Source organism: Tiliqua scincoides, chromosome 5 (genome assembly GCF_035046505.1).
Source record: "Tiliqua scincoides isolate rTilSci1 chromosome 5, rTilSci1.hap2, whole genome shotgun sequence".
Classification (NCBI taxonomy): Eukaryota; Metazoa; Chordata; class Lepidosauria; order Squamata; family Scincidae; genus Tiliqua; species Tiliqua scincoides.
In genome coordinates, this window is record NC_089825.1 from 25,253,820 (window position 1) to 25,279,687 (window position 25,868).

At 44.9% G+C, this 25,868-nt stretch overlaps 1 protein-coding gene across 1 annotated transcript; it reads left to right on the plus strand.

Annotated features, from left to right (window-relative positions):
* The first annotated feature begins 7,173 nt into the window (after nt 1–7,173).
* Nucleotides 7,174–24,127, plus strand: GTPBP10 (GTP binding protein 10). The gene is made up of 10 exons (XM_066628523.1): nt 7,174–7,292; nt 9,626–9,819; nt 9,914–10,005; nt 10,960–11,104; nt 14,555–14,628; nt 15,859–15,911; nt 18,558–18,665; nt 21,404–21,481; nt 21,961–22,084; nt 23,471–24,127. The coding sequence occupies exons 1-10, from the start codon at nt 7,260–7,262 to the stop codon at nt 23,671–23,673; spliced, it is 1,104 nt and encodes a 367-aa protein (XP_066484620.1). The 5' UTR covers nt 7,174–7,259; the 3' UTR covers nt 23,674–24,127.
* Nucleotides 24,128–25,868: the final 1,741 nt, after the last annotated feature.

Consider the following 25,868-nt stretch of genomic DNA (forward strand, 5'->3'; position numbering starts at 1 on the left):
ATGTCAGGAAAACACCAACCATTTTCTGTTATTCTGTATGTGCAGAATTCCAACATAGAATATCAGCCATAAGCCAATTTTCTTTTATATATCAAAGATATATATATTTGAGAGAGATGAAACCTACTTGGAGAACTAGTTTCTTCTTGGTCTTATGCAGCTGACAGATTCCATAGAACATCATAAAACTAAACACAAGATGACAATGAATGGTTTTGCACAATAATTTTGAGGGAAGCCTTTAAAATATGAAATTTCCTAATGGGGGATGAGATGGAGCTGGGATTGCATGTACTAGCGTTCCTGGAAGGGGCAAAATGCTAAGTTTCTTCAGCTGCCGGGATGCCCATGTAAAGCGGTCCCTCTCCCTCTGAGCCAGTCATAGCTGCGAACGCAAGCAAAGACTTCTCCTCAGCTTTGCTCTCACCTTCCTGAATGGCTTGGAAGTTGGGGGGGAGGGACAGAACAGGGGATGGGGACCGCTTTTTACAAAGGCATCTGGCGTCTGAAGAAACTTATTGCTTTGTCCCCCTCCGGGAACACCAGTGATTGCACATATAGAAAGAATAGCACTAAGATAGAACAGCACTAATAAAAAGAAAGCAGTCTCCATCTGTCTCCTCTTAATTACCCATAAGTCTACTTTGGCGTCAGTCATTATTTAAAATGGGAAATCAGAGAAAGGATCTTTTCAGCAATTAAACTCTAAGTTGCTACTTTTTTCTGGCTATACCTGTAAAAGCTGCTTGTCAGCCCAAAAATTCAACAAGTTACACCTTCTCATTATAGGAGATCAAAAGATTCACCTGCTGAATTTTTATCAGACATGCAGCTCTAAAAGGAACAGGTTTGGAGCTCTTCCAGAACAGATGTTAGCAATGCTGCATCGTCACCCTCACCTTCAGTAATGTCCATTACGGTATTTAGATAATCATTAGATTTACCTTCAATGTTGTTCTACAATTAAATTGGGGGGGACGGGACTCCATAAACCTTAAAAAATGTAGTTTTGAACTAGGCCAAACTCCTACAGGGGAGTTAAGAACATAAGAACAGCGCTGCTGGATCAGGCCATAGGCCCATCTAGTTCAGCTTCCTGTATCTCACAGTGGCCCACCAAATGCCCCAGGGAGCACACCAGATAACAAGAGACCTCCATCCTAGTGCCCTCCCTTGCATCTGACATAGCCCATTTCTAAAATCACGAGGCTGCACATACACATCATGGCTTCTAACCTATGATGAATTTTTCCTCCAGAAATTTGTCTGATCTCCTTTTAAAGGCATCTAGGCCAGATGCCATCACCACATCCTGCAACAAGGAGTTCCACAGTCTAACTACACGCTGAGTAAAGAAATATTTTCTTTTAACTGTCCTAACTTTCCCAACACTCAATTTTAGTGGATGTCCCCTGGTCCTGGTGTGGAGTTGGGAACTAGGAAAGTGTTTGCATGGGCAGGAATGGGGGTGGGGAGGGGGCAGTGACACTGCTGCTGAGATCACAGCGCTCCACTGCCAAGGGGCATTTTTACTTACCTGAGAGGCAGCACCGGCCATCTGCAGGGTTCTGGAGGCTCACAGCCTCCTCTCATCTCCTCCGCATCCGCTTTACAAAGCTATCTCTCATCTAAAACTAATTCCTGGTTTCCCCGAAAACCAGAAGTTGTTTATGATCATAGGGGGCTGCAAACCTCCAGAACTCTACAGGAGGCCAGTGCTGCCCCCAGATAAGTGGAGATCAGAGGGGGACAATCAGAGGAGATGATCAGAGGGCACTGTGAATCTCAGGAACCCTACAGGAGGCCAGCGCTGTCCTCAAGGTAAGTGAAAAAGACAAATGGCAAGAGAGGCACTGCAATCTCTGCAGAGGGAGGGTGAACTGAGGGGAGGATCAGGCCTGGGAGGGGTGCAGGGGCGGAAGCAGATTCTGCCACCAAATTCTATGCTTCCTCCCTTCCCTGGAAGCCTGACACAGGCCTCCTCAGTTCTGTGCTTGATAAATAGCAGGTGCAAATCCAAGGAGATGCATTGCCACCTGCAGGGTTCAAAACATTTGTTCCCAGACTCTGGCAACTGCCCTGGTCCCACATATCGCAGTGGCCATTTCAGCACCACTGTTCTGTGTGGCACTGGGACAGTTTAGGATTGGGCTGTAAGGTCAGTTGGGGATTTTGGGTCAATTACCTCGGCCTAGCCTTCATTCCAGGGTTGCTATAAGGATAAGTGGCTGAGGTAAAAGAAGAGCCTTGTGTATTGCATTGAGCTCCTTGGAGGAGAACTGGGGGGAAAAATAAACTTGAAAAGGAGTGTGTAGAAATACTTTTAAATCTTACAGTGCTCTTCCATCACTGCAACTTTCTAGTTGACTTCCAAGTTCTAACTGAAATAGGTTTGCATTGTTCCATCTAGTGGGCCTTTATTATTCTGACAATGTCAAGTCCTGGGGGCTTTGGTCAACTCTGTGCTGAGCCATTTTCTTTGGGTTTGTCCATTTCAGACCAGGGTGCCTCACTGACCTCGCATTTCTGAAGGCCTGTGAAGGATTTACTAATTTGTATTCCTGATAAAAAGAAAGGGTATTTCACTAAGGTTTAAAAATTATGCTAAATTTGATTTTAATTGTTGGTTATTTGTACTGTTATTTATCTCCCAGCATTGCCGTTTCAGCAACCCTGTTTCTGCTGAGGCACTGTAAGAGAAATAGGGAATAAGGTGAGGAACAGTATGGTGGAAGAGGCTAGACCAAGGGGGTGAAGAAGGGAAAAGCTGCTGAGGTGATGCGAGAGCCCTGCCCTGCTGAGAAGGGCTGCTCCTGCCAAGGCTTCACTTTGCAGTCAACTCTTAGCTGCTGAGCTGCAAAGTGATGCCTCAGCAGAAGCAGCACTGCTGAAAGGACGGCCCGTGTGATAATTGGGCTCAGACATATTTTCAAAATATGATCAAGATTCATTTATTTCCTCTTCTGGCATTTGCAGCTAATAAGTTTCTAAGGGCGCAATCCAGAGATGCCCTTGAGCCAGCGCAAGTTCCTTGTGCTGGCCCAGGAGGGTCGCAAACGTGCCGCAAACATGACCCAAGCCTCTGCGTGGACGGAGGCACCAAGCCTTGCATTGGCCCAGTTGGGCCAACACAAGGCTCTGGAGTGGGCGGGGAGAGGGAGGCGGGAGGGAGGTGTTCCAGGGCCAGGGGAGAGTGGCGGTGGGTGGCACCAGGGGCAGGTGGGTGAGAAGCGGGAGGCGGGGCTGGGAACCAGCAGTTATGCTGGATCCCAACGCCCGTTCCTGGGGAGTTTGGAGTGGCTTCAAGCCACTCTGCTCTCCTTGGACTTGTGCCACCTCAAGAGGTGGCGCAAGTCTGAGGAGACCCATAGGGGCCAGGGTACCTTACCCAGAGGTTTCACCTTACCTCTGGCTGAGCCACTTTGGGCCCCTATCCTGCACTGGATACATCACAAGCTTCTTGGCTTGCCTGTTCCAGCGCAGGATAGGACTGCGCCCAAAGTGAGCAAAAAGTGTTTATTTCTAATCATCACCGGTTTAATGATGCCATTTCCTATTTCATAACATCATTTGCAGCTCTCAGCAGGTGCTCACTGTATGAAACGCTGTTTGACACCTCTGGTTTATAACATTATGAACAGGGTACAGATGATTGCCACTCTCACCCTCCAAAATAACAAGAATTTGAAGGCACTCAAAGGAGAGAACAGTCACTGCCTGTCACTGTGGACAACAGTGAGCTAGAGGGACTAATGGTCTGACTCAGTATAAGACAGCTTCCTGTGTTCCACTCAATGTACTGACAGTAGGTATACGACAAAAGAAAACACTTCCTGTCCTCTGTGCAGCTACACTGATGGGTATTGCTCCAACATCAGATGAAAATCTCTGGAAAGAAAAAATTCATAGGCAGAACTCTCATGACTATTATCAGCATAATAGCTAAGGCTGGAACCTCCAGAGCCTACCAGGTGTTAGCAGTCAACAGGAAACAAGAGACACCTGTCGCCACTGCGCCTTCTTTAAGAGCCTCCTGGGGACAGCCTCTATTGGAAACAGACGAGATGGAGTTTGTCAAGCAATTTTTATGCTCTTTTAATGAGCCTACATATGGAGCAAAAAAGTAACAACAAACAATAATACTGGAAAAACAATTCATTTTCTTGTGATTTCAGGCACTGGATTGTGATATTATTCACTGCTGTTGTGGCCCAAACATAAATTCCTTGGGCCACAACGTATGGCATTAATGAGATTGTGTCCCCATACAGGACTGTGTTTGGTGACCATGCCTAGCCTCTCTGCCCCTTTTAACAAAAAAGATATGCCTTGTGTAGCAGATATACTCCCTGATCCAAAAAGGGCTGTAATAAGAACAGCTGTGCTGGTGGGAACACTATAGCAAACATCTGAGTTGAACAGAATTGTTCTCCATGAATTCTTCAGACCATCATAATACCATACACCCTTTCCCCCTCTGGAATGGCAGTGGAGATGACCTAGTGGTGGAAAACATTTGTGGATTTCATGGCCATTTGACCTCAACCTTTCCAATTTATTTTTTCTGAATAACTGCAATTTCTCTCTCTCATATATACAGTGTGTATATGTATACACACACAGGCACACAACCTGCCAAGTGAAGATAACACTTCATGCATCTGTAGTCTGTGAAAACATATGCTACCAGGGCTTTTGAGAGGAATTTTATCAGGGGGTACAAAGTTTCTATTGGGTTCCTTCCTACAGGGGGAGGAGGCAAAAAGGGAGAGGATGGTGATGGGATGGGCAGAACAGGATGGGGGAGGGGCAAAACAGGGTTAGCAAGGGTAACAACAGCCAGAATAGTCTTTGGAGCCCAGGTCTACTGCGCTTCCTGATGTGGAGCCCAGGTCCACCTCCCTGTGCTGCATCAGCAGCTACAGTAATACAGAAAACCAGACACACTCCTAAGACTCTCTAAAATCTTTTAAATATAGAAAATCATTGCAGAAAATTAGCATCATTATATTTAGGCTCACATTAGAATGGAAAGTGTCCTGTGTGTACCAAAACATAATTCTGCAGCAGCTGTGTCCCTGAGCTCCTATAAAATCCTTCATGGCAAGCAGATCTATAGGCTAAAGAGCTTCTGTAGTAGGCCAGTTTCCTCCCAGATTTGACACTGTGTTAAGGAATGTCATGCATGCATTCCTGGGTTTGGTGTATATAACAATAACAATAACACAGGCTTATAATATGTACTGGCTTATAATAATAATATACTAGTTTATAATAATAATACTGGCTTCTAATAGTATATGGCTTGCAGCATTATCCACTGCACACGCCAAGGTAGTACCTCCAACATCTTGTGCAGGCTGCAAGCCCAGGTGAGACAGGAAAATATAAGATCCCAGGAAATTTTCAGGCCCCCTCCTTTGGCTCTTGGGACCCCCTTTTTGACCCTGGGCCCAAGTACAAATTACCCCTTTTACCCCTCCACTTGTGCGCACTGTATGCTACAATAATAGCACAATACTGTTCACATTTACTGAAAAGGAAGTCTCACTAGGTCAACAGGCCTACTCCCAGGTAAGGGTTCAATCCTATCCACTTTTCCAGTGCTGTGCAGCCATGCCAAAGGGGTGTGCACTGCATCTTGTGATGGGGAGAAAGTCACAGATACCTCCTCAAGGTATGGGGACATTTGTTCCCTTACCTCAGGGCTGCATTGCAGCTGCACCAATGCAGGAAAGTTGGATAGGATTGGGCCCTAAATCTGCACAAAGAACTACAGTCTTCACGTCTCTGTCTTTCAGGTAACACGTTTCGCTTTTTTCTCTGCTTCACATGAAGGCTGCAATCTAAGCCACACTTTCCTAAGAGTTAAGGCTGCAATCCTATCCACATTTGTCTAGGAGTAAGCTCCATTCACTATAATGGGGCTTACTTCTGAGTAGATATGCATGAGATTGTGCTCCAAGTCCCATATTTTATTTCATGAGGCTTACTTCTAGGTAAATGTGCCTAGGCTTATGCCATCAGTCAGCCACCCCTCTGAAAAAAAAGACATCTGTGAAGACTTCTGCTCACTATTTTTGTGGCATTTTAGTTGGTCCTAAAGTTGGACCTAGTTGGTCCTTTAATTCAGTATTTCTCAAGGTTTGTCCTCCACTGTACCACTTCACATGGTCCACCTATTCAAAGTACCACCAGAAGTAACTGGCAAAGACATCATAGCCAGTTACTCCTGGGTTGGGAGGTCAGATGCAATGCGGCAAACACCAGTAAGAGACTCAGGGTGAACGGGAGGGCTTTTTGAGCACAAGTATGCTTGGAAGGTCTCCCCATTGAGCAGAGCCTCCTACTGCTCTTTATTGCTTCACAGTTCTGGTCTTGCTGCTGGGTGGCAGGTATCCAGAGGTGTTGTGAGTACCACCAGACACCACCTCAAGTGTCACTGGGGCTGCCAGAGACACCCACTCAAGTGCCACTAGGGGTGCCACAGGCACCCACAAGTACCACTGGGGGTGCCATAGACACCCACACAAGTGCCACTGGGGTTGCCATAGACACCCACGCAAGTGCCACTGGGGCTGCCACAGACACCCACTCAAGTGCCTCTAGGGGTGCCACAGACACACTCAAGTGTCACTGGGGCTGCCACAGACACCCACTCAAGTGCCTCTGGGGGTGCCACAGACACCCACACAAGTGCCACTGGGGTTGCCATAGACACCCACACAAGTGCCACTGGGGCTGCCACAGACACTACCTCAAGTGTCACTGGGGCTGCCACAGACACCCACTCAAGTGCCTCTGGGGGTGCCACAGACACCCACACAAGTGCCACTGGGGCTGCCACAGACACTACCTCAAGTGTCACTGGGGCTGCCACAGACACCCACTCAAGTGCCACTGGGGCTGCCCCTACCACTGGTTGAGAAGCACTGCTCTAGTTGGACCATTTGAGTTGGCGCTGGTCAAGCCAGGCTAAAGCCCGCAGGGCTTTTCACTTCCCCGCCCGCCTTCAGAGGAAAGAAGCGCGGCTGGAAGGCACCGAGAGGGCTGCGCCAGGCGCATTTGGGGAGCCTCTCCGGCGCATGTGCGCTCCTGCTTGCTCTGCTCGCTGCGGGTTCTCCTGCCTTCTCCGTCCCGCCTCCGACTGGGCGGGCTCGGTGGCGGCGTCACTAGCCTGCGCTGCCCGCTTCCCTGCAGCCTGTGTGCGGTGCGTGGAGGCCCCGCGTGCGTCCTCGCCGCCCGCCTGGTGCCGCGAGATGGTGTGGCTCAGCCGAGCCCTGCTCAGGACGGTCAGTGACCCTGCCGCATCTCAGCCTGAGCTGCCCCGGGAGGGAGGATGGGAGGGAGGGAATGAGGATCCCCCCCCCCACTGAAGGTTTCCTTTACCTGGAAAGGAGGGAAGGTCGTTCTCCCCCTTACTCAAACAGTGACTGGAGTCATGCATTTATCAGGGGGTCAGCCTAGAATCCGTGCAATGACTGCACATCATCATCATCATCAAACAGCCACTAACATTGAGTGTTGGGAGAGTTAGCACAAAGTATATCTTTACCCAGAGTGTAATTAGTCTGTGGAACTCCTTGCCGCAGGATATGGTGATGGCATCTGGCCTGGGTGCCTATACTGACTCTCTTTATGTTCATTTCCCTCTCACACAACACCAGAACAAGGGGACGTCCACTAAAATTGAGTGCCAGGAGAGTAGGACTGACAAAAGAAAAACTTTCTTTATCTAGTGTGTGATTAGTCTGTGGAACTCCTTGCCACAGGATGTGGTGATGGCACCTGAGCTGGGTGCCTTTACTGTCTCTAAATGTTCATTTCCCTCTCACACAAAACCAGAACCAGGCGCTGCCTGAATTGTATGTAGGATGCTGTGGCTGCCATTTTTGGCGCTGCAGCAGCCCTGAACGCCGGGCAGCTCAGGATTGGGCTGTTAAGATATAGACTTCTTGCTTGGTCATAAGCAGGACCCTTTCTCAGCCTTGGTTCATCTTATATGAAATGAGAATATGCAGGATTGTTCAGTGGCACCTTGTAAACAAAACAAACGCATCGGTAAAGCAGCTACCACGTTTTCCAGACTCACAAAGAGAGTCTGGTCCAACAAGAAGCTGACAGAACATACCAAGATCCAGGTCTACAGAGCTTACGTCCTGAGTACACTTCTGTACTGCAGCGAGTCATGGACTCTCCGCTCACAACAGAAGAGGAAACTGATCGCTTTCCACATGCGCTGCCTCTGGTGCATTCTCGGCATCACCTGGCAGGACAAAGTTCCTAACAACACAGTCCTGGAATGTGCTGGAATCCCTAGCATGTATGCACTTCTGATACAGAGACGCCTGCATTGGCTCGGTCATGTCGTGAGAATGGATGATGGCCGGATCCCAAAGGATCTCCTCTATGGAGAACTCGTGCAAGGAAAGTGCCCTACAGGTAGACCACAGCTGCGATACAAGGACATCTGCAAGAGGGATCTGAAGGCCTTAGGGATGAACCTCAACAAGTGGGAAACCCTGGCCTCTGAGCAGCCCGCTTGGAGGCAGGCTGTGCAGCATGGCCTTTCCCAGTTTGAAGAGACACTTTGCCAACAGTCTGAGGCAAAGAGGCAAAGAAGGAAGGCCCATAGCGAGGGAGACAGACCAGGGACAGACTGCACTTGCTTCCGGTGTGGAAGGGATTGTCACTCCCGGATTGGCCTTTTCAGCCACACTAGACACTGCGAGAACCACCTTTCAGAGCGCAATACCATAGTCTTTCGAGACTGAAGGTTGCCAATATTGAATAGACCTTGTAAACAAAGAATTTTATACACATACCATAGTAACAGATTACAGATGTTTTTAATGATCTTCTGCACGTCTGATACATTATGTAGTTTTCCATACCTTGGCCAAGAACAAAGACAACCCTATTTGGATAGCCTCACCTTGGGCTTTGTTTCTTGGTCACAGTAAAATGTATTGACTGAGGTCACCAGAAGGCAGACAGCAGTTTTAGGCATTACAGTTGACTGTTATGGGAAAATTTACTGCTATGGGGAAAAGCAAAGCACTGCCCTTGAGGATGTCAGTGGATTAAGAACAGAACCTGTCATCTATGCTTGATAGTCACTGATAGTAAATCCACCATATACTCCAAGTGGTCCTTGCAGGTTTGTACTTCACTTATACCCTACATTAGTGGTTCTCACACATTTAGCACTGGGACCCACTTTTTAGAATGAGAATCTGTCAGGACCCACTGGAAGTGGGTGGGTCCTACTGGAATGTCATGACTGGAAGTGACATCATCGAGCAGGAAAATTTTTAACAATCCTAAACTGCAATCCTACCCACACTTACCCAGAAGTTAATCCCATTTACTCATTATTAAAAGAATATACATAGTACCTTGTTAAAAGTACAGGTCTGTAACATTTCCCCAAATGCAGTCTTATACCATGGTAGCATCAAGTCTAATAAAATAAAGTATTTAAATGAATGGCGACCCACCTAGTGAGTTCCAACCCACAGTTTGAGAAACACTGCCCTACATCATAACAAGCAGTTTGCTAGAAATTATTGTTTGTTGTTATAATTATATTTCACCAGGATTAAATGTGCTGGTCTTTTAACAGTATGGCAGATTTATGGATGACCTGAGGATCTACGTGAAAGGAGGAGCTGGTGGAATGGGTCATGCTCGATTAGGTGGGGAAGGAGGAAAAGGTGGTGATGTCTGGCTGGTAGCTCATGAAAAAGTGACCTTAAAAAGAATGAAAGATCGATACCCCAGCAAACGGTTTGTGGCAGGAATAGGAGCCAACAGTAGGTGAGTGTTTCTCATTGATTGGTAATTAATATTCAAATCCTCTCATCCAAGAACATTATTTATTGTAATATCTTTTTGTTTTTGTCCCGCAAAGTACTGTGGCCCTGAAAGGTGCTAAAGGAAAAGACTGTGAAGTAAATGTGCCTCCAGGAATATCAGTCGTAACAGATGATGGGAAACTGCTTGGTAAGGGTCTTTGGTTCTGTGGCCTGCATGTTGAAATTTGAAAGTGTGGTGCCTGTTTGGTAGTGAAGGATTTAGTACATTTGTCCTCATGCTGGAAGGTTTTTTTGGTTGTCTTGAACTCTTCAAATGCTATTTTCCTTTGTGAACTCTTCAAATCTGGAAAACTTAGCCGTGCTTGTATCCTTTTTCTAAGGAAGTAAATAGTTGCTTAGTTAGGGTTTATGTTGCACTAAGTCGGTCCAGTGCCACAAACCTAACACTGGGGTGGCATTTAGGGATGCAGGTTTGCAGGTATATACGCAGCTGATGAAGTTTAGAAACAGTAAACCAATAACTACTAGAAGCAGGTTAATAGCTACTGAGTGACAGATTAACCCATTTCTGCCCAGCCCACAGGTGTACACTTTTGATCCCTGTTGCGTATATGCAACATTGGGCAGAAATGGCTTAACTGTACAGTCTTTTTCATATTTACTTGGAAGTAACTCGGGCTACATGAATTTACTTCCATGCAAGTACATGAAGGAGTAGAGCCTTGATGTGACTGTTATTTATAGACTGAGGTGTTTGTTTCTGGTGAGTAAGGTAGAATTACACAGTAAGTCTTACTGAACCCAATGGGCTGAGTAAGCTACATAACACCATTTTCAAACACCTGTATTCATAGACCTCTCTGGAGCTATCATTTTGCTATTCAGCAGGCTCCATAACATCGAAGAAAACAATCTATACCATGTTTGGCACCAAGATGTTGTGTTTCTTGGCCTACAGTATGCTGCCACTTAAAACAAATAGCCCATTCCTAAGCAAGATGAGATGTTAATATAGAAGCAGAACGAAATTTTTGTTAATGGGAAATCTGGAGATGGAATGGGAAGTCTGTTAATGTAATGCTGGAGATGTTTGAAAACAATATTGGATTTGTGCAAATTCTTGTGTGATCTTTACTTTTAGGTGAACTTAACAAAGCAGGAGACAAACTATTGGTGGCCTATGGGGGCATGGGTGGATGTTTGGCTACAAATTTCTTACCCTCCAAAGGTCAAGTCCACATGATTCATCTTGATCTAAAACTTATAGCAGATGTTGGCTTAGTTGGGTAAGTATGTGATCCTGAAAACATACCCCATAGAATGGTTGGTTGTACATTGATGTTATTGCCCTTGCACATGTATAAATATTTCTTGTATAGCATCTGTTTTCCTTTATACAGACTCAGAGCCCAATCTTATTCTTTTACCGCCCCCACCATTGCAGCAATGGCAAACTGATGAACACTGCATCCATGGGGCGGGGAGGCTAGGAGGCTTCAGCAGGGAAAGCGGAAGTCTGAGGAGAGAAATGGGGCAGGGAGACTGCTCCTGAAAGGGATAAGATCCATTGCCGACCACCTGCAACGGATTCTCCCCTCCTACAACCTTCCCACCCCCATTAAACCTCCTTCCCCACCTTCATTCCTCCCTCCTAGCTCTCCCTTTTGCCTTCCCTGTCATCCTACTTCCTCCAGCAACCATGGATTCCCTCACTGGTGGGGGTAGAATGACGCAGGCCTTCCCGTTGGTGCTGCCAACAGTATACTGACTTACACACTGTTTGAGTGCCTTTTAAACAGGCCCTTGCTGCCTTATGGCAGTCAGCACTGTTGTAGGAGCCTCGCCGCCATTGGGCAGTTTGGTGAAGATGGGCTGTTAGTTTTAGGGAACATTATAAATAAATAAATAGATAAAACATTTGCTAATGATGATTCTAGTTGTCTTTCTGTGGCTGCAAGGCATTGTTAAGCTGCTGTTGAAAGTGTTCTCCTCCAGAATTCTAGACCAAATGGTAGTTTTTCTTTTAGAGCATATAACAAAAAAACTAATTTTCAGGGAGTCATGGAAATGCATTTGGTTCCTTTGAGTGAATTATTGAGTCAGCCTCTGAAAGCTTGTGCTTTGATCTTGGTTTTGGCTTGCTTTTATATTTCAAGCCAAGTATATTTCAGTATGCACCTTAACGGCTTTGTCATTGAATCACATGCACACACTGATCATATTGTCCAGAGAAGGGGAAATATTCAGCTAAGGTACATTGAAATCCATATCAGGATGCAATTAGACTTTCGAAGAAGAGTACATCTAACTCTAATAAGTATATTCCTGAAGAAGTTGAGTAATCCTTTAAAAAATCCTCTGTTGTATTACTTTGAGTCCAGTAACGTTCTTTAAAAACACCTAAGGCATATAGAAGTATGTTTCCTATTCATTGATTTCGCTGGAGAAATGCAAAATTTGCCTCTGAAAGAAAATAGCCAATCTTTAATAATTTTGGTGAGCACAAAAATGGCAGTGAAATCTGTCGTTTGGCTCTAGTTTATGAGAAACTAAATGTGTTGTGTACACTGGTGGTGGGGAAAGAAGTAGATATTTACCAGTACATGTCTATGGGATTGTCTTTTGCAGCTCTCTCACAAACTGTAGCCAATTTGCATTTTCATTGTCCTATTTGTGTTCAGCACCTCAATATCCATAAGAAATGACTAATTTAATCTTGGGCACATGACTTTTATAAAAATGTGTTATCAGCAAACACTGTGTTTTCAGTGTTTTGATTAAACTGAGTAAAATGCTCGTCCATGAATGTGCAGTATGAATCGATGCATGTTTGCTTGACAGTAATTCCTGCTGTGTTCCATGATGCTTCCTTCCAAGAAAAGTTCAACGATTGTAGCCTTATCATTGCAAAATGGCTCATCCTTCAATCATGCACAAGCCGGGCTGGGTGAACTCTGTTTCACAGTAGTCCAGATGCAAGAGAACCAAGCCTGGATTTACTGTATTTGCTATTTGTTTAATAAATTTATACCCCACTTTATATTCCAGAAGGGCATTCAGTGTTTAATTTTCCAGAATGCTCAGAATTCTGCTTAATAAACTCCACAGCTGTCTAGCTGCAGTATGTATGTTTAGAGGGCTTTTTTAAGCAATCACCAGCAGAGCAACCCTACTATATATAACAGTCATACTTTGTCACAAATGTATTTTTAGCTAGCTGTCCTTTTTAAGCTACAGCAGTAAGTTCTCTTTCCACCACTGCCACACCCCAACATACTAAAATGAATGGCTTTTGAAGTGCCTTGTTTTTTTTTGAATGGTCATCCTGAACACCTTAAAGCCTGAGTAATTAAGTGATTGCACAATAGCGCAAAAAAAAAAAAAAAAGTACTGGCAGTACATTCTGGACCCTTCTGCAGATACCAGGGACACCCTTTAAAAAGGTTTGGAAAGTGAAGGAGAAGACTAAAAATAGCAGTTCATATGTGGTCGTGATGTATTCTGGGGCTACATCAGGGGAGCTTTGGAGCAACCAGGAAGAGGTTGCAGGCAGCTTGTAAGACTGCCTGCAGCCCTGAAAATACAATTGTTTTGCTGCAGTAGAACAGCTATTTTTAGCCTTCTCCTTCCCTTTCTAAACCTTTTAAAACTGTGGCCCAGTATCCACGGATAACTGAAACCACTGATGCCGAATCTGTGGATACCAGGGTATATCTGTATTGTCCTTCCAAATCACCACTGATGTGGAATGGGTTGTGATTCTGCAAGGTGACCAGCACTCTTAGCGAAAAAGCCAGAATAGTGCATCTGTTTCTCGTGTATGTTCTCTCTCCATCCAAATGAATGCTTAACTGATTAGACAAAAACATTTCTGTATGGTATTTGCCTCCCTCTTTTTCTGTAGAGTCTACTTTTCCATCCATTTTTTAAAAAAAAAGTGTGAAAGGAAAGGAACCTCAGCAAGGCAATCTTCCTTGCATAAACATTAGTTCCTCTGCACTATGAGTGGACAGCATATAGTGCTATGTGGGACTTTGAGGCTTACATACAGTTTGCCTGATTTTGTGAAAAGAAAAAGAGAACACGGAAAAGAGAGCATTTCTGTGTGGTGCTTTGTTAGAACATAAGAGATGGTTTTGTTTGTTTATAGCAGGGGACTCCAAACCCCAGCCCGGGGGCCAGATGCAGCAAGCCTCTTTCAGGCCCGCAGCCAACCTCTTGTCCCCTGAAAGCCTCTGGCCCACTCAACTGAACATGACCAGAACTGTGCTCTAATTGTGTCTGGAGTGTGTTCTGAGGGCCAGAGAGGTTGAATGAATGAGCCCATTCATTCTTTTATTCACTCATCTAAGTTCCATCTCTTATTTATTTAAATTTTATATTGAAATTTTTTTTCCGGCCCTCCATACCACGCCAGATATTTGATGCGGCCCTCTAGCCAAAAAGTTTGGAGAGCCCTGGTTTATAGGGTTGGATATGTCCCTTAACTTTGTCCCTTGAAATGGCTAGCAAAAATAAATAAAATAGTTTACAGCAAAACCATTGGTAAATGGTTTTGTGAATAAATAAAATTATGAGGCTACTTTTTCTTACCCCTCCCCATAAAGTACAACTAATTGGCACGTTGCCTCTATTTTAAACAATATTTAGAACCTGTCTTGATTGTTCTATTGTATATAAAAATATTGAAGTAGTGCTCACTTAATGGTAATTCTGTAATTCCCACTTCCTTCCAGATTTCCAAATGCAGGAAAGTCGTCTTTGCTGACCAGGATTTCTCATGCCACACCACAGATTGCAGATTATGCCTGTGAGTACTGTATTAATTATTGACCATTATTAAGTTGGTTCCTGATAGAAGAAACTGGTTTCTACACGTGTTCACTGGATTGGGACACACATTCACCAACTATCAGCAGAGGTTTTAAAAGGATAATTGTGCACACTAATCATAATCAGGCTTGTAAACAGTGTCTCCGCTGTAGCAAGTAGCAAGTTCCATTCAATACACAGTGAAGGCTAAAAGAACTCAACATGTCATTCATCCCAGTCTACACCACCTCATGCCAGTCCACCCCACCACATGGTACAACAGGTTAGGAGAAAGAGCTGACCACACCTTCCCAGTTCTCCATGGTGCTGAGTTGGAGGAGCAACTAAGACCTGGAGCTACGAACTTTAGGGGTCATTGCAGACAGGAGCTTGAATCCCTCCACAGACCAAACAAACAACAGCAATCTGTGCATCAAAACTGTTACATTGCATTACTAGTCACATAAATCTCTAGTACAGTGATTCCCAAAGTCGTACTTGGACAATACTTGGACAGTACTTGCGAGGGCGGGGCGGGAGCATGGGGGTGGCCCTGACAGCGCAGCAGTGATCACAATGTTGCAGGGACTCTTGGACATCCCCATGTACCTGGGGGTATCCTGCAGCCTCCTTGGGGATCCTGGAAGCTTGCAGCAGCCGCCATGACTCTCTGCGCAGCTGCAGCAAGCTCCGTTCTGATCTCTAAGTTCACTTCCAGTTTGCACAAAGTGAGCTCCAAGATCAGAACGGAGCTTGTTGCAGCTGTGCTGAGTCATGGAGGCTGCTGCAAGCCTCCAGGACCCCCTGGGAGACTACAGGACACCCCCAGGTACATGGGGATGTCCAAGGGTCCCTGCAGCACCGCCATCACAGCGGTGATGAGAACAACATCAAACCCACACTTTGAGAACCACTGCTCTAGTAAGATCTGTTTCTCGTTCACCAACTATTTTTTCAAGAATTTAAACATAGTCAATATCATGCATTTCTTTCAGTTGGCTTTCTAAGTCTCTTGGATATGAGCAACTTTGAATGTCTGGGGAAGATTTATACTATCACAGCCTATCCCTAATGCAAAAGCTTGTTTCTGAGCAAGCCAGCGTGCAAGTTCCTTTGTTGATATTTTGTGCCGTTCTTTGCAGTGTAATCAAGTGTGTCCAAAACATACATGCAAGCAAAGGCAACAGTTCTTCAAGAAAGAATGCTAACCTTTTCCTTCTTCGTACAGTCACAACAATAAAGCCTGAACTAGGAACTGTTATGTATGCTGATCACAAACAGGTTGGTTCCCAAAAGTGAGATTGTGTTGTAGAATTTGTGATGACAAATCCTTTTATGGCTCCATAGGAGATCTGTCTCTTACCCATTGTCGCTTGGGCAGTAGATGGACAAATGGTGATCTTAAGCAAAACCTGTGTCCTGATCAATAGTTAATCCTTTGCAGCCCCATTTGCCTTAATTCTTAACAATGCATAAGGAAGTGGCAGCCAACTTTAAAGCTAACTCCCCTATTGGCTGATCTTGAATCTGAAGATGACACCGAGATCTGATTGGCTGAGAGGCCTCAGTGAAATTACACTTCTAGAAGTGTCTTTTGAAACATAGGATGTTTTAAAATTTATTTACTCTTGGTAAAATGTTAAAATTGCCCACGTCTGTCCAGGAAGATAAAGTGTTCAAATTTTAAGTCTGAGCCACCAGGTTATAATGAAGATTTGAAGGTCATATTCATTCAAGAGTACACAACCTGACTGAGACTTTGATATGTTAAAATCTCTGGCTGGTACATGAGAGTATATTAGAAACGTCACTCCAAGATGAAAGGCTTGCATCAAGAGATGTTTGATGATAGCAACAAAGATCACGGATATAAAATGAGTAAAAGTGCTTTTTTTCCTGCCTGCAGCCAGAAACTAGAGGGCTTGGCAGGTGATGCTTTAATCATTGCCTAAAAAGATTGTATGAGATGGGTAAGAACTGTAATGCTACACCTCAGGGTCAAGTTAGCCCTAGTAGCCTGTATTCACAGAATCAGTGAATTCTTTAAAAAAATCCATTAAGTGTCCCTGCAAGCCTCTTAACAAAATTATTATACTTAGCAATAGTCTTTTTTTTATGTAGCTTGAATAAAAGTAGAATTAATGAACACCATTTTTCTTCCTCCTGTCACCCTAAATGCACAGGACTTTGTAAATTGGGGTTTCAGGCTTGCAGATGAGTTAATAGTTTCACAGTACAGAAAAGTCCTGTAACGTGTGCAACTCTGGATTCTACTAACTTTACAGAGTCCTAACTTGCTCTGGAACAAGCAGGCCAGTGGGCGTGTGCCATATACCTGTATTCTTGTCTGTATCCACGTTGGCCCTTTTTTGCAGCAGGGCCCAAACACCAGCAACCAGAAAAGTGCTACCAGAGTGAACTGAGCTGAAGCTAAGGGCAGGTGCAGGGCCAATGAGTGGCTGATGCTGCAGGGACACCCCTCTGCATTGTCCTACCCCTGTTGGCTGCGGTTTTCAAACTCCCAGGGAGTTTGAAAGCAGCAGTAAATTCTTGTGGGGGCGGGGGGGGAGGCAGTGAGGGCAGGGAGAAGGTAGCTTCGCAATCCCTGAGATGGTGCAGCTCAGGAGGGCTGCAGGGCCTTGGGTACACTTACTAGAGCTCTCCCTTATTCCAGTAAAGCCCTAACCACCCCATGGGGCTTCTCAGATCTGTGCCAACCATATACCAGGCGCAAATCCAGGAAGCCCATGTAGGGCTGCCTTGGCTGGGAACAGGGATTAGGATACAGTGGAGGAGACTGTCACTGACCCCTCCTCTTCCTGGGCCCAAACCTCCCTGTTACGCCCTCCCTCACCCAAAAATGCCCCCTCCCCACTTCCAAAGCACCCTCCCACCACCCTCTTCCAGACCCCACAGAACCCGGTGTACACTTCCCTGTCTATGGGGACTGGATAGCTACATCTGTTTTCCATCTCAGTCCACTTAGCTTAATTTTGTTGTACAGAGGAGCAGACTAATTGCAAGGAAGCACCTCAGGTTGTGCAAAGTTTATCCTAATTGCTGATAATATCATTTACCTTATGCACGTTTACTTCCAAGTCTATCCCACTACTTCCAAGAAACTTACTTCCAAGTAAGGGTGCACTGAACACTTACCAGAGCCTCCTGTAGCCTCCTGGGGGTATGGGGAGCCCTGCACAGCTGTCCACAGGGCTCCCCAATGCTTCAAAAGTGAATGTGGAGTGAACCAGAAGTGGGGTGTGATCGCTCCACTTTCAATTTCTAAGGCTCGGGTAGCCCTGTAGAGGGTCACACAGGGCTTCCCACTCTCCCAGGAGGCAGCTGCAGGGACTGATAAGTACGTGCCAGCCCCTGCGCACCCCTTAGCGATGTGATCCTGGGGATCACATCGCTGCCTTCCCCTGCCCCTTAAGGGGGCAGATTCCAAGGCCCTCAAGCTGGGGCATCACAATGCCCCAGTTTGAGAACCACTGTGTTATGGGGTTACTCCTGCCTATGCTAGCTCTGTCATTTGCATAGCTGCATTTTTCTGGTGCTGGGGTCATGTCCATTGTCTGATGGAGGTTAAGATATGGTGCATTTCAACCCTCTCATTACCTTTCCACATTACGCCTCGGTCTACTTCCTGTTTTGGCCTCTCCCCTGGTGGAGTTTCTCTGGCATGCAAGTGACTGCCAAGCTTTGTCAGCATGGCATTTTATCAGCCTTCCACTGGTGTCCATGGTGCATCTATCAGTGGGCAGACTTCTACACCAGCAGGGCTGCCATTTCAACAGCATATGTGGAGAAATGCTGGCATGTCTCTAAGATAGCATTGGGCCTTTAATGGAAATATCCTAACAATTTGAATAGTAATTTGAGTGAAACAGTGGAGCCCAAGTATTTTCATCTCTTTTCCCTTCCTAGATCACTGTTGCTGACCTTCCAGGACTGATTGAAGGGGCTCATGCAAATAAAGGAAGAGGGCACAAATTCTTGAAGCATGTGGAGAGAACAAAACAGCTCCTCTTTGTTGTAAGAACACTTTCTCTCTTTCAGATGCTCCATTTGCCTTGTTCACTCAAACCACTAACATTGAATTGGGGTAGATACCATGAAATACCGATGATTACATCACACTATGTGATAGCTGTCATTATAAATAAGATTTAATTATCCACTTACAAAGATAGCCAATATCTACAGTCTTGGGAGCCTTTTCAATACTGTGGGCCCTTCTTATTCCTGGGTTCGGCATCTGTGGATTTGATCCAATGTGGCTGCCAACCCATTCTGGATGGCCTCACAGGACCTCCCAGACACAAGCAGAAGTGGTGATCCTAAGGTGCAGGGAGGATGCGCGTGGCCTCCCCATGCCTCAGAAAGCCTCCCAGAATCTTCTGAAAGGCACTTCTGGTTTTTTGCCAAACTGGAAGTGCCTTTCAGAAGGCTCCAGCAGGTCTTCTGAAGTGCAGGAACGTCGTACGTCGCCAGAAGCTTCTGACAAGTGCTTCAATTTTTTTTACAGGCTATGCAGATTCAGTTATCCGTGGAAGTAAGCATCCGCGGGGGTCTGGTAATGGATCTCCCACAGATAACAAGCGCCAACTGTATTCCTGATACTCTTTCTGCATAAACATAGGAAAGCGCCATAATGAATGAAAGACATGGGTCCATCTAGCTTAGTATTTGTATAGTATAATACAGTGGTTCTCACACATTTAGCACTGGGACCAACTTTTTAGAATGAGAATCTGTCAGGATTCACCAGAAGTGATGTCATAACCGGAAGTGACATCATCAAGCAGGGAAATTTTTAACTATCTTAGGGCGTAATCCTAATCCCTTATGTCAGTGCTTTCCAGCACTAACATAAGGGCAATGCAGCTCTGAGGTAAAGGAACAAACATTCCCTTACTTTGAGGAGGCCTCATGAGTGTTCCCCAACTGCAGGATGCAGCACATGTCCCATTGGCACAGTTATGCCAGTGCTGGAAAGCACTGACATAAGGGGTTAGGATTGCGCCATTAGGCTGCAATCCTACCCACATTTACCCACGAGTAAGTCCCATTGACTGTCATTGTTAAAAAAGTATACATAGTAGCTTGTTAAAAGTACAGATCTGTAACAGTTCCCCAAGTGCAGTCACATACCATGGTACAGTGTTTCTCAAACTATGGGTTGGGACCCACTAGGTGGGTCGCACGCCAATTCCAGGTGGGTCCCCATTCATTTCAATACTTTATTTTTAATATATTAGACTTGATACTACCTTGGTAAGTGACTGCATTTGGGGGAATGTTACAAATGTGTACTTTTAACAGGCTACTCTGTATATGCTTTTAACAATGGTAGTAAATGAGACTTTTAGTAAAGTGTGGGCAGGTTTGCAGCTTAGGATTGTTTAAAATTTTCCTGCTTGATGATATCACATCCAGTCATGACATCACTTCCAGTGGGACCTGACAGATTGCCATGGTAGCATCAAGTCTAAATATTAAGAATAAAATATTGAAATGAATGGGGACCCACCTGAAATTGGCTCACAGCTCACCTAGTGGGTCCCAACCCACAGTTTGAGAAACACAGGTATAATATACTATTAGTATAACTGGCAGTGGTTCTCCTGGGCTTTAGGCAGGACTTTTCCCCATACCTATCCTAGAGATGGACCCTTGGACCTTCTGCACGCCTGGCAGGTGCTCTGCTCTGGCTCTTTTCTATTGGATAGTACATGTTTCATTGGTAAATTCCTACCACTGAAATGTTTCTATATCAGAGCATGCACGGTCTAATTTTCATAAGCATTAATTCAGGTTTTATAGTAACTTACTTAGTTAGGGCTGGGCTCTTACAGCCCAATTCTATCCTTCGCTGGAACGGGGAGGCTGGCTGTCCTGCCCCGTATCCAGAGCGGGACTGGGGCTGGTTACAGCTCAGCCAGGGGCAAGGAGAATGCATTTAATCTATTTGCCCCAGTGTCGATGCAGCTGCACCAAAACAGCCTGCAAAAGTTGCTGCTGCTGGAATCCACTGCCTTGATGTTCCCCCATTCTTGCTCCTCCCTGCTTTGTTTCTCCCACTGCCTGCCCCTCCTATGCTAGCTTATCTGCACTCTTGCTGGCTACGGCAGTGAGCCACCAACACTACTACTATTTAGTGTTGTAAACATTATTTAGGATTGTGCTGCTGTTTTCTTGGATCCGTAAGTGGAGCCTTCAAGTAATTGCATTTATATAAATACTTGTAAGCATCCTTTTTTGTCCAAGTTATGTAGTGAACTGATTGTGAGGCTAGTAAAGGAGGGGGGGGGGAAAGGGACTACTTTTGATATGGTTCCAGTAAAAACTACAGTAAGCAAAAGATGGGCTATATAAAAGATACTCCTTCTTTTGTCCAAGTTATGTGGTGCACTGGTTGTGAGGCTAGTAAAGGAGGGGAAAAGGACTCCTTATGATATGGTCCCACTGAAAACTACAGTAAGCAAAAGACAGGCTATATAAAGGATGCCATAGAGTAAGTCAAGTAGTTCTCAAAAAGTTATTCAAACGGGTTAATGGCTTCAATGATTTGGGAATTGCTAAGAAATAGGAAAATGGATGCATGTCTGAAATAGCTACTTTGCATATACTGCTGTAATAGCTTCCTTCCTGTCTTACTGGCTTTCCTTCACACTTTTGCACCTTCTTGATGATATTTTGACTAGTGATGAGTAATCCTGTAAAAAATAATTTAGTCCTGTAAGTTTTTGAAACAAAGCTGTCTCTTTCAGGTTGATGTATCTGGGTTTCAGCTTTCTTCTACAACACCATTCAGAACAGCCTTTGAAACTGTTGTTCTCCTAGCTAAAGTAAGGTGCTTCTGTGTATGGGTGTGCTTGTTGTGTCACTAATGTGTTCTGCCATGAAACCATGTGTACAATTTTTCTTTGAAGTCTCTGAATATTTGTATGGTAAGCTTGGTTGCCTGAAACTATTCAGATGTTTCCAGGGAGAGAAGATAATATATTGCTTGGCGCCTTGTGTCTGTTTTCAGTTAAACTTCTGCAATTTTAATTGATTGATCAGTTAAGTTGACTGAGGCTGCAGTCCTATATGTACTTGAAAAGAAGTCAATTGAACTTATTTCTGAGTAGACGTGCATGAGATTGTTAAGAATAATGAGATTGTTAATAATAATTGTTAATTATTATGGTTAAGGGAGGAATCTGTACCTGAGTTACAGTCCTAATATTGTATAATAATTACAGAATTAAGCTAAATGTCTCTTATAAAGCCAAATACTTTCAAGAAGATATTTACAAGTGAAAACTGGGTTTTCTTTTTGAAGGAGCTGGAACTGTATAAAGAAGAACTTCGAACTAAATCTGCACTTCTTGCTGTTAATAAAATGGACTTACCTGATGCACAAGAGAAATTCAATTATCTGATGGAACAATTACACAATCCTCAAGGTAAGATACATTTTGCCTAATTTGGCTTATTCATAATAGTTGGAAAATTCACATGCTTTTGTGACAAGGCAGCCAATAAGTTATCAGATTTCAGGGGGGAATATGAACATTAGTAACAAATGAGTTGTAATTGTGAACAGTGACCCAGGATGCATATGAGATGGAATATAAACCCTTTTAAATGAATTTCCATCTTCATTGTTCAATGCACATCTCCATCCCACCACACACGGAGTGCTATATACATTAATGCTATGTATGGGCAAGCCAATACTGGTAAATAATAAGGTAGCTTGTATGTGAACTCGTTTAGCCATTAAGAATTCACTACCAATAATGCATTGGATCTGAATGGAGCACAATTCCTGCTGTGGTTTGAAGTTCACTGGGTTGTTTTGGGCTAGCCACTATCTCTCCCCCTAACAGCACATAAGGTTGTAGCCATGCTAACATTCTAGTAAGGTCCTTGGAACCTCAACAGGAGGGTCGCAAAGGTGCCATAAAGCACATTTGTACCTCCTCAGGAGTCAGCTGCCTCTGCACCAACTTGGGGAGGGAGGGATGCATCGGCTGAGCTTGGCCAATGCAGGGGTCTGGGGAGGGCAAAGAGGAGGTGGGAGGGAGGCGTTCCTGGGTGGGTAGAGGGCATTCCAGGGGGCAGGCAGGCAGGGAGCAGGAGGCGGGCCTGGGACCTGGCTGTTATGCCAGATCCCAGCCCTGTTCTCTGAACAATGCAGAGGAGCTTGAAGCCACTCCATTCTCCTCAGACTTCCTGAGGTGGCGGAAGTCTGAGGAGACCCATTGGGGCTGTGGTGGCTTACCTGGGGGTAAGGGGAAGAGTTTCCCCTTACCTCCAGCTGAGCCACTTCTGGCCCCAGTCTTGTGCAGGATACATTACAGGCCTCCTGGCCTGCCTGTTCCAGTGCAAGATAGGATTGCTCTGTGTTACTTGAAATGTACTGTGCAACTGTGTACATGTTTTTCCTTTGTGAAATTGTGCACATAGGGGAGGGGACAATCCTAACTAGGACCACTTTGCCCTTGCCCACTGCCAGAGACCCAGCCTGGATCAGATCCCCCTTACATGTACTATTTGGCAAAGGAGGAAAGCTGCTATTGGTGTCAGTGGAAGATTTCCTTTCTGGTCAAATAGCAGCTGGGAGAGGGAACACAGTCTGGACTCTGACCAAGGCATGGGCAGAAAGTTAAAGCCACTCTCCTCCAGATGGGACCCTGATCATTTACTCTTCCTCATGTGGTGGTGAACAGTGAAAAAATTAGCATGCAGCTGTATGTCATATGCTTGAAATAGTGTCTAATTTGAACCTTACAGTGGTACTGAAGCATGTATGCTAACTAGAGATACATGTTTGTATATCATTTCAGATTATATGCACTCACTTCCAAAAGAAATGATTCCAGAAGTTGCTGTCAGGTTCAAAGAGATAATCCCTATATCTGCCCGTACTGGAGAAGGAACTGAAGAACTAATGATGTGCTTGAGAAGAGTACTAGATGAGGAAGCTGAGAAGAAGATTGAAGAATATCAAAAGAAGCAACTTCGTGCATTGCATCTCTCAAACGTATAGGAGCACTTTCTGCTCAGAAGCTGTTGTACAGTAATTAAGAGATCAGTGTTTGCAAACCTCTGGATTTTACGGGTTACCTGAAGCCTTTGTGTGTCTTTTATTCCAACTCACTTCAGCATCTGTGGAGATCCATTTTCTGAAGGTTTTGGTATCCACAGGGGGGGTCTACGACTGGATCCCCTGCAGATACCAAGGTCCAAACTGTATATTGTACTGAACCCTTGTTTGCTCCTCTATATTACATTTAGGTTTAGACATTATTAATTCATTATAAAAGCTAACAGGAAATTAATTTAATGTTATGGTCCAGATTTTATGAAATACAAAAATATGTAAATAATGATCTTTTGTTAGATCTGTTAGGAAGTGTAAGCAAGCTTTCAAGCTATGCCACACTCTGCCTCAGGCAAGTTACAGAAGGCATTTTGTGAAATGTAAATAAAAATGTAATTTTATATAAATTGGAAACAGTCCTCTTTTCTGTCACCAAAGATCTTAAGCATGGTATCCTTGTTTTGAATGAGCACACTAGCATAAATCCAAAACATGAAATGACATGTAGTCACTCTCCTGAAATATTTTGGGCACAAAATTGGGCACAGTTCACAGCCTGATTCTAACTAATCCTCATCTCCCCCACCGATGGAGCCCTTTCTGTATCCTGTGCTGTAGGAGGCTAGTGGGAGGACTAGGCCCCAGGAAGGGGGGCACTTTGGCCAGATTCTAACCCTGTCCCAAGCTGCCCAGCCTTACACCTCTTAAGGTGGTGCAGTTCCAAGTAGCCCCATAGGAGCAGCTGCCACTTGGCACGGTGGGAATGGGGAATGAATTCCTCTTACTCTGAGTTCCAATGCAATCTGGCCCAGCCCTACTCTGGATGCAGCGCAGACAAGGTGGCCTGCCTGCACCAGGGCATGTTAGGATTGGGCTGCCCAGTTCCTGCAGGTTTTCAACCCTTTTGCCTCCTGGGGCTGTCGGGAGAAAAGATAGGAAAGGGCGAGGTGTCTGTTTCAGTTCTTTCACTAGGGCCAGATACTTTTCTTCCTGATTTTTACCTGCTTTCTCCTCCACATTCTTTCCTCGGCCTCCCTTGTTAAAGCAGTATTCGAAAGCTGCAGCTCTGTGGGGCTGCCACCTTTCTTACCAGTAACCACTGGAGTTCCTGCTCCTGTCACAGTTAGTGGCACCCAAAATTATTCTGAAGCAGCTACCAGTAGCCCCCTCCACAAATTGCCACATGGGATTGGCCCTGACCGGTCTCGAGGTGATCTGGCTCCAGCACAGGGCCGTCTCATGATCACGCAGGGTGATCAAAGACTGGTCGACTTCATGGTTCTTTCCTGTTCCCTCATTCAAGTGTGCATCTGTATTTTGTGGCTGGCAACCTCTTCCCCTTTCCCAGACATTATCAAGCACTCAGTGTTGGAAATAGTCCTGAAAAATAATGGACCACTGACTGTTTGTGCTTTGTGCTAAATGGACTTCCTGGCCATTGTCAGTGTCACTGTGGCTTTTCTAGCCACGATGTTACCTGAAATATTTGGGAGTCTTTTCTTCCAACCGACATCAGCACCTCTGGAGATCTCCATCTTCATATCCAGTGCTGGATTACCAGGTTGGATCGTGGCCCCTAATTTTCTAAATTTCTCTTGAGGCCTGGGCTGGACAACAAGGGGAGAGCTCACCAGGACAACCCATCAAAGCAGCTAAGCGCTGCTCTCCAGAGCTGTCCGTCTACAACCTTTGGGGCCTTATCAACTCTATCCACTTTAAAAATATGTGGTGTTAATTGTCTGGAAATGCGTAAAAGGGAATAATCAAAGATATGCACCATCTCTTAGAAAGGAGGAGTTTTATGATATAGAGAAGGAAGGAGCTGTCAAGGACATTGAGTCCTGCCTCCTGCTTGAAGCACAATAACTGTTTCCAGAGCCGGCAAAACAAAACAGCACACTGAATCTTCTGGTCAGTGTGTCATACTAACCAAGCTTACTCAAGTATTTTGTTTCCTTTTCATTTATTTCCTTTCAGATCATTTTCAGTTAGCTTCACTATTTAGTCATTTTCCCCATTTCACATATCCATTCTTACATTTGAGAATGGCACAAAGGCCATTGGGGCCTGCCATCTAGAGGTAATTCTGCATTTTGCAGCAGTGAATTGATTCCTGAGGAGGAGTTCAGGCTCCTTTTTTT

What these genes read in the sequence shown, in the direction of transcription:
- GTPBP10 (XM_066628523.1), top strand. Translation starts at nt 7,260, where the DNA reads ATGGTGTGGCTCAGCCGAGCCCTGCTCAGGACG. An exon ending in TGTATGCTGATCACAAACAG is followed by an intron (nt 15,912 to 18,557) that starts GTTGGTTCCCAA and finishes TTCCCTTCCTAG; the next exon opens with ATCACTGTTGCTGACCTTCC. An exon ending in CAAAACAGCTCCTCTTTGTT is followed by an intron (nt 18,666 to 21,403) that starts GTAAGAACACTT and finishes TGTCTCTTTCAG; the next exon opens with GTTGATGTATCTGGGTTTCA.